Source organism: Aptenodytes patagonicus, chromosome 1, assembly GCF_965638725.1.
Source record: "Aptenodytes patagonicus chromosome 1, bAptPat1.pri.cur, whole genome shotgun sequence".
Classification (NCBI taxonomy): Eukaryota; Metazoa; Chordata; class Aves; order Sphenisciformes; family Spheniscidae; genus Aptenodytes; species Aptenodytes patagonicus.
In genome coordinates, this window is record NC_134949.1 from 210,444,169 (window position 1) to 210,456,838 (window position 12,670).

Sequence of the window (12,670 nt, forward strand, 5' to 3'; positions counted from 1 at the left end):
ACACAATGGGCAAGTATGGCAGCTAATCTATCATTAACTGTAAGTATCCATAGCCTTTCCCCATTTAGTTTCTGTAAACGTTTTCAGAAAGTTCACTGCCAGAATTGTTGACCGAAACTGGAAAATAGTAATTTTAGAGATTTGTAGTTTCAGCATCACAATTTTCATCACTAGAAGCTATAGTAATCAAGTAACATACCTGTCCAGTGAAAATGCTCAAGTCAAACTACTGAATATAGCCCAGAACTTCGATTTGAAAGGACTGAGCAAGTAATTGTTAATAAATACACAAAATAATACATGCGTCCATCAGGTTAGGCAGCAAACTGAAGAAAAAAAAGATTTTGAATTATCTACCTGCAAGTAGTGCCTTAAGCCTGCACGAAGGTTACGTTACCAAGGCAACAGGATGTAACACAAAGAGCAAGTGCCAGACGCTTCACGTGTGGCTGACACAAAAACGAAGAGCCCGAGAACAGAAAGTGCCACAAAAGCGTTTTGCACGTACACACTCACTTGCATTAATGACATGGTGGCTTACATAACCAGCACTTTCCAAAAGATTTTGTTACAGCATCTCCACAAATGCTATTTCACTATTTTAATCACAAAACCCACAATACACTCAAACCACACGGTTTAGGAAGAAATGCAAATTGCTATGCGTTAGCTCTGCCATCGTAAGCCGACTGGCCACACTGGCTCCGGCTGCTATTGTTCTGGTTGCTCCTACACGGCCGTGGAAAGGCCCACGGCGCGCCGGCAGGCCGAGCTTCCCCCTCCCTCACAGGCTGCCGCAGAGAGGCGCCAGCCCTCTCCCGCCACCCCCTCAGACAAAGCAGGCGGGACGGCAGCGCCGGGACCGCCCTGTCTGGCGCCTCCGTGACCCGGCGAGATCCCCGCCGCCGGAAGCTCATTGAGGGGAGAGGCGGGCCTTGACAGCCATTAGCCAGTCACCGGCAGGCATCGGGAAGACAAGCAGCGACTGTAGCCAATACTGTCTGGGGGCTGCGCACGGCGGCGGCCCCGCTGGGAGAGGAGTTGCGGCGCTCCAAGCGTGCGTGGAGCATTCCGGCCCGCCTGGCGCGTCAGGGCGGTGAAGGGGCGGGGTGGGGGAAGAGGTGGCGGACGTGGGCCGCCAATAGGCGTGCGGGAAGGACTGATAGGCACGCAGCTCGCCCAATGGGAGGGCGGTGGCTGTTAAAGGGCCGGCGACCCGGAGGGGAGAGTTGGGCGCAGGTGAGTAGTTCTCGCGGCTCCCCGGGGACCTGAGCGGGGTGGGGAGCGGACCCGAGGCATCCGCTCCTCCCGTGGGGCTGCTGCCCGCGCGGGGTGCAGGCGGTCCTCGGCCCCTTTGTGGGGGGAGAGCGGTTGGGCTTCGCCGCCCTCGGCCCCTGAGGGCGGTTGCCCGCCGTCCTCCTCGGCGGCCCCGCGGGGAGACCCTCCTCCTCCTCTTCCTCGTGGGAGAGGCGCAGGGCCCCGCCGGCCCGCTCGCGGGTCACTTGCCGTGGGGGCCCTGGCCTGCGGCGCGGGTGGCGGCCGCGGGCCCGCCGGCTACCCGGGGCTCAGCGCGGCTGGGGCTCCGCGGCCGACCCGGGGCGCTGCCGCCCTCGCGGAGCGGGCCCGGCGGGGCTCGGGGACGCGCCGGCCGGGACAGCCGGCCGTACCCTCGCCTTCCTTTGTTGCCTTCCTTGGCCTCCCCGCAGGGCTTCGTGCGCCGCCTGGCGGGACCGAGCTGCCCGTGGCCGGCGGCGAGGTCGCTGGCTGGATGGGCCGCCTCGGACCTGGGGGCTGTGCCTGCCGTCATCCCTCCAAAATGGGCGCCCTGCGCGGAGGGGGGGTTTTCTCCCGTTCATGGCCATTGCTGTTTCAGGGGATGGGGAACTTTTGACTGATGAATCTGTGGATTCAACAGCCTGAATCCACAGCTGCTTCCCATCCTCGGTATCTCCTCTCTGCTTCGTTAAATTGTCCTTTTAGGCGGTGGTGTTTCCCTTTAGTGCTTGCCTTTTCAGGTGATAAAACCGCAAGCTCCTTGCAGGGAGGACTGTCCGTTTGGTGACCTGTGTTCAGCACCACCCAGATCCTCCTGTACTGAAGCCTCTCTTAGTACAGAGGCATAAGTTGTTCCAAGCCAATGTAGCCATCTGTTACGAATCGCATACAAAGTTTTCCAGAAAGCCCTAGGCTTTAGTACAATGCAAAGATGCTCAGATTTTATTTAAAAAAAAAAAAAAGTAGCCGGTCCTCCTGATTTAAAGTTTTTTTTGTCAATCATAAACTCTGAAAGTTTTTTTAAAAAAAAAGCAAACCATCAAGCCATTATACTTAAAAAAGAAGTCTCGATTTTTCTAGAGAATAATTCAGGTTTGATACTAGCAACAATCTTTCAGTCCTGGTAAATGCATGGATTTTTTTTGCTTGCGTGTTTTTGTGGGGGTTTTCTTTGTTTGTTTGTTGGTCCAGCATGTGTTCACACAATAAGGTGTGAGCAAAGGAGACACAAAGACACACAGGCAGAATGTGGATGCCTCTGTCGTTAAGTACATTGAAGTTATTCAGTGTATGTGTGTTCTGTGTGTTCATGGAGTGTTTAGTTTTGCAATACTTGTTTCATTTCAACCCTGACAAATAGTTTGTGTTTCTTTAGTCCAGTGATGAGGACCTTCTTGACCGCAGGTTTCTTCTGGCCTGACAGGGCTGCATCAAATTCATAGCTCCATGTTGCCATCTTTTCTGGAAGACCCTTGAAATCTTTATGTTATTGTATGATTAGAATTGTTTCTTTTTTTCTAGCCAGCACTTTGCATTACTGCCCAAACTGTAAAAGTATGCATTTTGCATTTGCAGCTAGCACCATGCTGTATGATGGGTGCATGGCTGGTCATGTAATGGGCTTTTTGCATCCTCTGTTATTTCCCAGGGATTTCTCTGTCACTTGACCAGACTGCAGCTATTCCTTGTCAGGTGATTGATGTCTTTGGTCATGTACCAGAAGTACTTTTGGTTGTATAGTTGAGAAGGAATTTTTTTCTTGCAGATGTCTTCTCTTACCGTCATAGTAGTGTAAGTGGCTTGGTCTGACCAAAAGATTTTTTTTCACCTCTGCTTTTATCTCCACATACTTTTTCTGAGTGAACTGCCCATCTTCCCAATTGGTGCACTCAGCAAATACTATTTGCTGTGGAATCCTCTGCTAAAGACACTAAAATGTAGAGCAGTTACGGTTCTGATTTTGGAAAAACTGTAATGTCTATCTACAGTTTTTTTCCAAATGTATGCATTTCATGCTTTAGACCTCACATCAAAGCAAAACTTAAACATGTTCTATGTCATGTTTTTCTAAATCATGCTTTTCAAAATGGTGATAGGTTTGGGGTTTTTTTCTGTAACTGTCTAGAATGCGTACAAATCCTAGCTTATTACCATTCCTGTCCCTTACATACTTCAAGCATGTAACAGTTCATTTTTCTGCATTAAAAAGTAATATCCTGGAGATCATCTAGCAATGTCAGAGAACAGAATATCCCAAACCTCAGCTTAGTTAGATAATAATGCTTTTTAGTTAATAAATCAGAAAGGTAAACAGTCCCACGGTGGAGTTGCTCTAACTCTGGAAGTCAATATACTGTTAAGACAATTCATTAACACCCATTTATATTAATAAGAAGGGAATTGTCTTTAATGAGGCAATATGCTTTCAAAAACGAAGGAGTTAGAAAAGGTACCAACTGGAAGTTAATAGTCATGAGTTTTAAAATAGGTAGGCTTTGCTGTTGTTTTACTGGGAAATTCAGGGGCTTGTATTGGATGTGTTCTAGCAAAAAAAAAAAGTCTAAAATAAAACTTTACATAATAAAGGAATTGGATGCCAGTAGTTTCCAAGTTAGCATTATAATTCTTAAAGGTTATGTGCTTGGCTTATGGTGTAAAATCCAAAACCAAGATTAGGCACTTCACAAAGAGTGGCTGGGGTGATCAGACAGGTGATGCCTGACACCTGCACAGGGAGCAGGGAGACTGACCCACAGGGTAACCTAACATTGTATGTTTTAACTATCAGCCATCTCTGGAGCTAAGATGAAAGCTTGGCTGTCCATCTTCCACATTCATGTAGAATGATATTTAGAAAATAACGTTGATAAAAATTTGATTTAAAAAGCTGTTTGTTTTTTTTTTTCCTGTGATTGTGCCCACTTTATCCTGCTGTGCTAGCACTGAGAGATTTAGGGAGGGCCAGGGTAAATAGAGATACCATATGAATCTCTCAAATCCTGTGGTTCCCTGTTATTGGGGAATGACCAGAATCTTGTTCATCCCAGCTGGGGCTAAGTAAAGGACTTAGCCAGTGTATATCTTGAAACGCAAACAGCTGTGATTCAGCAGAAGTCTGATGTTTAGGTCCCTTAAGAGACAGTAACTAAGTATCTACTAGTACTTCCAAGAGTTTGACATACCCAATTGGCAAGTACTTTGGATAGTCTGACCCATTTTTCCATAGTTAGCAGAGTACTTGAATGTTCGCTTAAGTACATGCTTAAAGTCAAACGTGAAATCCTACTGATTTCAATAAAAATAAGTGTGACATTATAAACAGAGGTTCAGTGTCTTGGTAGTGACAAATCAGAAATACTATAATTCTTGTGAAACTTAGGTTGTACATAAGAACTCTATGTAATTCTTTTTACCTTTTGGAAGACCAACTCAAAATGGATACCTCTGAATCTTTCACACACAGTCCCCACCCTGAAAACAGGTAAGTGCAAGTGTGTGTGTTTCTAAAGCCAGCATGAAGATATGAGTACTTGGTCATTCCCCAGTAACCAGGAATCACAGCTTAATCTATATATTTATCAGTCCAGAATAATTGCCTTATTAACAGTGAAGCTTCTAAAAGTGCTCTTAATTTGTTCTGTGTGCAGGTAACTTTTCTGAAGAATTTACCTGCTTGGTCACTTTTTAAAAGTTAAGAAAAAAAACTTACACAAGATAAACTTCGAATTTGATACATAGGTCAAGAAATTCAGTTGCCGTAATAATAGAAAAGCACTAATGCTGTAATTTGCGTTTGAAAAGCACAGCAAGTACCAAATAAATTGATTTACTGCCAGACAATTAAATATGATGCTGCTTCCTCAAAAGCCCAAGTATCTTTTCATGGTAAACTTACAATAATGAAGGTTAAGGGAGATGCTTAAAGATCAGATAAAAGGTCTCAGAAAAATTTTCTGTAATTCTAGCAGATACAGTGCTATGTTGTGGTATAAATTTGACTTTTTTTAACTGCAGCATTTTCTTTTTTTAGTACTGGTCATGTCAAGTTAAGGGTCTACATTAAAACAGTAGGTTATTTTTTTTTTTTTTAAATAATTCCCTTTTCTCAAAACCAATTAGTATTTTATTTTCAGAAGGGCAGGAAGTTTCACGCATCTTAAAGAGCAACATGCAGCCTCCAGCTTGAGTCTGGGGAGTCAGAAGTGCTGGGTAACTGTGTGGGAGCACTGTAGAGTGGTCCATGCTGACATGCTCATGCTTCATGCAGTTCATTTCTTCTTGGGACTCAGGTTTTGCATATTTGCTAGCTAGTAACCATCAGGAGTAAATGGATTCACAGTGAGGGCAATATTTTAACGAGGAAAAGTAGTTTCCTAAATGCAACATTTTAAAAAATATTTGATGCCAGCATGCTTATGTGTTGGGTCTGAAAGAATGTTGCTTGATACGGAAAACTTTGCAAGTGAACCACTTACAGTCAGTAGCACATAGGAGATGAAGAACAGTGTCTAAACTATTATGTGCATTATCCCCCAAATGGAGAGGTTTTGTGTAATGTGCTGATGTGTTATGTTTTAACCAAGTTTAGGAGAATAACAGGAGGAAAAAAAAGAGTAATTTAAGAATCCTGTATAGCTGGGGGGGAGTTATTTAAGGATTAAGTCCATTAGTCAGTAGCAATCAAATATATAATCTGCGAGCCGTTTGCTTCAGGTGGACAAAAAGTCTGTGCTAGATTAATAGTGAACAAACATAACAGCTTGAAACTGTAAGTACTGTATAGTGAATCGTTGGCCTACTTGGTTTAAAGCCTTTTAAACCTACCTAAAGTGGTAGGTAACGTGGTGCAAAAGAAAGTTCAAAATAAATCCTAAGTTGGACCATTACCAAGCAATCTGACAAAGAGTGTTTTCTTATTCTCAGTCTCTGCTTTCAATTTTTTTTTTTTTTTGTAATATGGTCTGTGATATATTCATCACTGCATTAATTGTCCTCTGTTTCTCCCACTCAAACTTTCCACTTTCTGTAGAGTTGCGTGCAATCTGTCAGGTGCATTATGGGGTTTAGCTTCCTTTTCAGCATCAGGCACGGGACCAGCTATTGCTGAGGGTAGAGAACTGGACATGCTTTCAACCTGTCATCACATCTGACATGAGGTGTTTCACAGTGTGAGAATGATAGAGGAGGGCTTTACCATGAGCATGTAATGACTTACTCCTAAATCTGTTTCCTGTTAAAGCATCTCTAATGCATGATGTTTGTTTGAACTAGTAGTTATTTTCAGCAGAGTTGTCCCAGTTCTTTTTTTGTGATTAAGATAAGTCAGAAGAGCCCCTACAACTTCAACTTTTCATATTAATCTACTTGGGGGGGGGAAATGGCATCTCATTTAAAATGTGTCTCAGAAATTTCAGTCCCCTAAACATGTCATGATTTTGAAGTAATGATATTACAATTTTATCTTCTTTTGGGAATAATTTAGCATTCTGACTGAAATGTATATGTCAAATTTCAGCCTTAAGCAAATCCTGACTGGCAAAACTCTAAGAGTTGAAGGAAAATAGCTGTATTTTTGTAATGGAAATACCAACTCAACCTTAACGGTTCATGACATCGATATATTAATGGATTTATAATTCATATGAGATTAGAGAAGGTATCTATAGCTACTTTATATTCAGAGTTTAACAAAATGGTTTTCTTCTATCAAATGAACGATCAGTTCAAAATATGCGTTCCTTAAATGATGACTTAGGAGTCAAGTTCATTAAATGAAAATATACCGTGTATACCTTGGAGATTTATGTTGTTTGCTCTTTTTCTCTTAGGAAGCCTGACAAATAGGAAAATACTACAAAGTGAAGAGAAAATTCACTTCACGAGAACTGAGCTCTGCTTTCATTGGCTTTTAAATTTTATTTGTATTAATAACTGATTAGTGTCAGATCATCTCTGTAGTCTACTGTGGTGAAATTATTAGGTTAAAGCTGGAAAAAATGAAACAATTAAAAAGAAAAAGAAAAAGCAATTTTAGCGTTCAGGAAACTCAGACTCTCCTTAAGGAAATCAGAAAAAGGAGGGAAGTACTCTTTTCAAAGCAACTTAATACAACAATTAATGAGATGAAACGGAAAGCTTGGGAGGAAATAGCGGAGTGTGTAAATGCTGTAGGTGAAGGAGAGCAAAGAACAGGGACAGAAGTGAAAAGGCGATACCTTGACTGGAGAGCACTCATGAAGAGAAAACGTCTGAATGCAAACATCAAAGTAGTAGGTGCTGGGTTTCACCTTCCTTCATCCAATTTAGATGACTCTCTCAATGAAGACATGGATGAGAAAATGGGATTTGCAATTGAATCTAGTTTTGAATGGCAGAATATCACTGACTTCAGAGAAGCCGGTGGATCTTTAACAGAAATCAAAGTAGAAGAGGAAGAGGAGGATCCGCAGAATTTTGAAGTGAGTGACTGACATATGTTAGCTATATGTAATATGGCCTTCGTTTCATTTCAGCATAAGGCTTCTTGCTGTTTCTTCATAGCATCTGTTTCTGTTTTTTCTGAATGTGTGAATTAAAGAAACTGTAGAAACAATTATGTTTCAGAGAGATGATATTCAAATCTAGCAACATTCAATTGTGTGTAAGGTCTTGGATGTTGATTATTAAATTGATATCCCTCAACTTTGAATATGTATTTGCACATATATTTTCCATTTGTATGTGCCATAGATAAGAATTAGTTCAGTCAGTAGAATGAAAACACGCTGTTGAAGGAAAATGGTTATTTTAATACTTAGGCTGTCTGGATGGATGAACAGAGAAGAGAAATGCACCTCTTTAACAAATGAAAGTATATGTTACCTGCAGGTACAGAAAGAAATAGAATACAGAAAGAAATAGAACACTGTTTGCATTTCTTAAAATGAACCCACAGGAGATGAAAATATTACTTGAATAAGTCAGTCAGCCATTCCTCTGTCAGAATTTTAGTGTGAATTTGACAAGCAGCTGTGGATCCTATAGACAGGTTGTTACTCCTAGTAGTACCATGACTGTCCTGGGGTAGGCAGCCAGCTGGAGTGAAGTTGAATGTTTGGATAGTTTTGTTGTGCCTGTACAAATACATAGCTCTCATTTCAAAAAGGGGTACTCCAAAAGTTTTGGTTTGGGGTTTTTTGGGAGGGGAGGGGAAAGGGGGGGGAAGCAACTCCTGTCTTAGCTCAGTTGAGATGTGTGCTGGGAAAAAAATTGGCATAACCTGTTAAATGGTAGTGAGACTACTGTCTGACAACTGCTGAAGAGCAGTGTCTGCCTGTTCTAATGCTAGAGGACTGGCAGTGGCTCTCATTGTCTTAAGATTTTTTTGAACCTATATCTTCCTCAGTTTGCCTTTCTTTTGCAGCATACTTAGTGGGAGACAATTATCCCTTGTGTACTATGAACGTGTAGCACATAAGGGCTATAATTCTGCACGAGTTGTTAACAGTCTGCCAAGAGCAATGGCCCTAACCACCTAGTCATCTGCATCATAAATAGCTTTACAGCAAATGTGATAATACAAAATTGGTTAAACAAGTCCTGTTTATTGATTCACTTAATACAGTTTGAAGGGTTAGGAGTATGTGAAAAATGTCAATGTTTTTTAGAAATGGAATCCTCAAGTTAGTGAAGGCTGGGTTAGCTTACTGTCGTGGTTTAACCTCATCTGGCAACTGAGCACCACACAGCTGCTCGCTCACTCCCCGCCCCCCCCGGTGGGATGGGGGAGAGAATCAGAAGAGTAAAAGTGAGGAAACTCGTGGGTTGAGATAAAAACAGTTTAATATTTGAAATATAATAATAATAAAAAGAATATACAAAGCAAGTGATGCACAATGCAGTTGCTCACCACCTGCTGACCGATGCCCAGCCAGTCCCCGAGCAGCGGCCCCCCTGGCCAGCTTTCCCCCAGTTTATATACTGAGCATGATGTCACATGGTATGGAATGTCCCTTTGGCCAGTTTGGGTCAGCTGTCCTGGCTGTGCCCCCTCCCAGCTTCTTGTGCACCTCCAGCCTTCTCAGTCGGTAGAGCATGGGAAGCTGAAAAGTCCTTGACTAGTGTAAGCACTACCTAGCAACAACTAAAACATCGGTGTGTTATCAACTTTGTTCTTGTCCTAAATCCAAAGCACAGCACTGTACCAGCTACTAGGAAGAAAATTAACTCCATCCCAGCCAAAACCAGGACACTTACATACCACATAGCCTATAGATCCAGCTGCTCTGATAAAAAAAATTAGTCAAAACAAATTCCTAGTGGCTTACATAAATGTCACTCAGCTATATGAAAAGTAAGAACAATACATGCTTTTTTAGATCTAGTTTTCTATCACTGATTCTGAATGCTCTATAATATCTATCACGCAATATTTTCTGTATGTTCTTGCATGTCTGCTGACAAGCTGATTTTCCATTTCTGTATTACCAGATATTAACTTGCAGATAAAGCGTGTTTACCTGTTTAATGGTAGAAAACAGTCTTTTGATCTAACATGGTTATTTCACAGCATGTGAGTTAAACAGTTCTGAGTAGCTTTTCAGATGAAAAAACCCAGTATGTTCTTTTCAGTCAAGTTGTGTGTAGCAAGTCTATTCTGGCATAAAGACTGGAATGTAATTCTTGTCTATCACATTCCTCTCTGCAGTTTCCTATTGAGGAAGAAGAAGAAATTTTGTCATCAGTTTTGCCAGATTCAAAAAAGGAAAATGACCTACCAGACTTCCCCCACATTGAAGAGTTTGGAAATCTAAGCTCTGCTCAAGCTAGGCTAGCCTATGAAGATTCTCACTTGCTCATAAATCTGGAGAAGCAGAAGGTGGAGCTGGAGAAGCAGCGACTAGACATTGAAGCCGAAAGGTTGCAAGTGGAGAAGGAGCGCCTGCAAATTGAAAAAGAACGGTTGCGACATGTTGACTTGGAGCGTGAGAGACTTCAGATTGAGAAGGAGCGACTTCAGATTGAATGGGAGAAACTCAGGCTAGAGACTCTGCATGCTGAAAAACCTGCCCTGGAAAATGACCTCACCCAAACAGAAAAACCCATCGTGCAGCCTCTGGATCTAGAAACTGAAAAGTTAAAACTCGAAAAAGAACGTTTGCAGTTGGAGAAAGAGAGGCTGCAGTTCCTAAAGTTTGAGTCGGAAAAGCTGCAGATTGAGAAGGAACGCTTGCAAGTGGAGAAGGAGCGCCTTCGAATTCAGAGAGAGGGTCACTTGCAGTGAACTTCTTGACTGAAGTGTCAACATTAGCGTTTTGATGTTTGTAAAATAGAGGTAGTTCAGTTCTTAATACTGAAACTGTCCTAGAGACTTAACATTCTTCTGTTCAGAGTTGAATGTTGATGTTAAACTGAAAAAAAAAGAATGGTGCTCAGTATGTCAGTGTGCCTACATAAATGAGCTTATGTGTGAAGTTGCTTTTCAGTGTATCAGAACTGTTACGTTCTCTTGTCTTCAGTATTGTGTTGTATTAGTTTGGTGTCCTCCTCTCATAGACACATGGAGAAGAATCAAGGCTGAACCTTGTACTTTTTTCACTGTACTAACAGTAAGGAAGGATCAGAATAAATCAACATATGTTGTGAGGGCATGGTGCTGATGATAGCCCATGCAGTAAATAAGTATAAGTTAGAACACAGTAACACAGTCGTGATGCAATTGATTCATTAAACTTAATTTCCCTTTAATTTCCCCTCCACACAACTGGAAAAAGAGTTCAAAAATTTATCTAAAAGTTAAAGTACAAGTTAAATTCACTGCAGTTGTGTTTACTGTTGTTCCATGGCTTGAACTGAATGGGAGTGCAGAAAATAGTATTCTTCCTTTCTCATGAAGTATTCGTACTAGATAAAGTTACACATCAACCATACGTACTATAACCTGGACTGTTGGTTGCGCCAGGTCATTAATAATGCTATATGGAACATAGCACCTGTCTTAGTATAGCATAGGGACTTACTGATTGATCAGGCGTGCTGTCTGATGAGTCTGTGATGACCCCCTGAAGTAAACTGCTAGACCTGGTTTGTTCCTTGAAAGACAGTAGCTGGTGATGGGAGTCTCGGGAGTAGAGACACAGAGGCTGAGCACAGTCTAAGGAGCACTGAGCTTGAACGCCAACAGTCTTGATGTTAGTTCTGCCTGGCCAGCACTGAGGTCGTGTCCATGAGGCAGCCAGAAGAGGCTTCTATGGCTGACACCATATAGTATGTTTTAATTAGACAAACAGAAATGGTCAGTGCTGAAGGCTGTCAGTATTTTTGATAAGCAATGTATTCATTTAAAATAATAAAAAAAACCCCAAGCTTTGTATTATTTCATGTATGTTTAAATACCAACTGAGCCAGACTTCACATTTCTCATCTTTCTGCAAGTAACTTATCTTTTGTTGACTTCATTTGAAACTTAGGACTATGAGAATACTAAAGCTGAATATATGTTGAGTGACTTACATGGATTCTTGTGCAAGTAAATATATTTATACCACTACAGGATTACTTTTATTCTGCAAAGAAAATGTTATTTTTTTATTACTGAAACAAGCGTGCTTCTACAGTGGAAATAAATTTGACTACTACAACTCAAAATTGCTCGTGAGACTGTGTTTCTTCACAGAGAAACAGGGCTAGATGTGAAGAGAAACCTGGATACTCAGCACTGCAGCACCCCAAAGTTGTGATACCTGTATTCCTGGAGTAGTAAATCAAAGAGATGAGGCATCTCAAAGTAGGATTTAAACCACCCAGCAGTTACTTGAGAAAGGAAAAAGGAAGGAGACACAAACCAGCTGGATAGAAGTGCCCCAGGGGGAAGTGTATTTGAGATTCTTCCTCCTGAACATGGTGGTTTGACCCTGGCTGGATGCCAGGTGCCCACCAAGCCGCTCTATCACTCCCTTCCTCAGCTGGACAGGGGGAGAAAAATACGATGAAAGGCTCATGGGTCGAGATAAGGACAGGGAGATTGCTCGGCAATTACCGTCACAGGCAAAACATTCAACTTGGGGAAATTAATTTATTGCCAATCAAAATCAGACTAGGACAATGAGAAATAAAACCAAATCTTAAAACACCTCCCCCACACACACTTCTTGGGCTCAACTTCACTCCTGATTTTCTTTACCTCTTCCCGCCAAGTGGTGCAGGGGGACAGGGAATGGGGGTTGCAGTCAGTTCATCCCACGTCTCTGCCGCTCCTTCCTCCTCACTCTTCCCCTGCTCCAGTGTGGGGTCTGTCCCACGGGGTGCAGTCCTTCAGGAACAGACAGCTCCAGTGTGGGTCCCGCAGGGGGCCGCAAGTCCTGCCAGCAAACCTGCTCCAGTGTGGGCTCCTGTCTCCATGGGTCCACAGGTCCTG

At 42.4% G+C, this 12,670-nt stretch overlaps 1 protein-coding gene across 2 annotated transcripts in view; it reads left to right on the forward strand.

The window, feature by feature from the left end:
- MSANTD4 (Myb/SANT DNA binding domain containing 4 with coiled-coils) overlaps positions 1–11,901 on the forward strand; it is a 30,552-nt gene extending 18,651 nt beyond the window's left edge. Inside the window, exons 1-3 of one of the 2 annotated variants that reach the window (XM_076328204.1) lie at positions 1,182–1,239; positions 7,104–7,733; positions 9,962–11,901. In XM_076328204.1, the coding sequence (XP_076184319.1) occupies positions 7,272–7,733; positions 9,962–10,537 (1,038 nt within the window). In that variant the 5' untranslated portion in view covers positions 1,182–1,239; positions 7,104–7,271 and the 3' untranslated portion in view covers positions 10,538–11,901. Of the gene's footprint in view, positions 1–1,181; positions 1,240–7,103; positions 7,734–9,961 lie in introns of those variants that run through there. The other variant, XM_076328205.1, reaches the window with a different exon arrangement.
- The last annotated feature ends 769 nt before the right edge of the window (positions 11,902–12,670 follow it).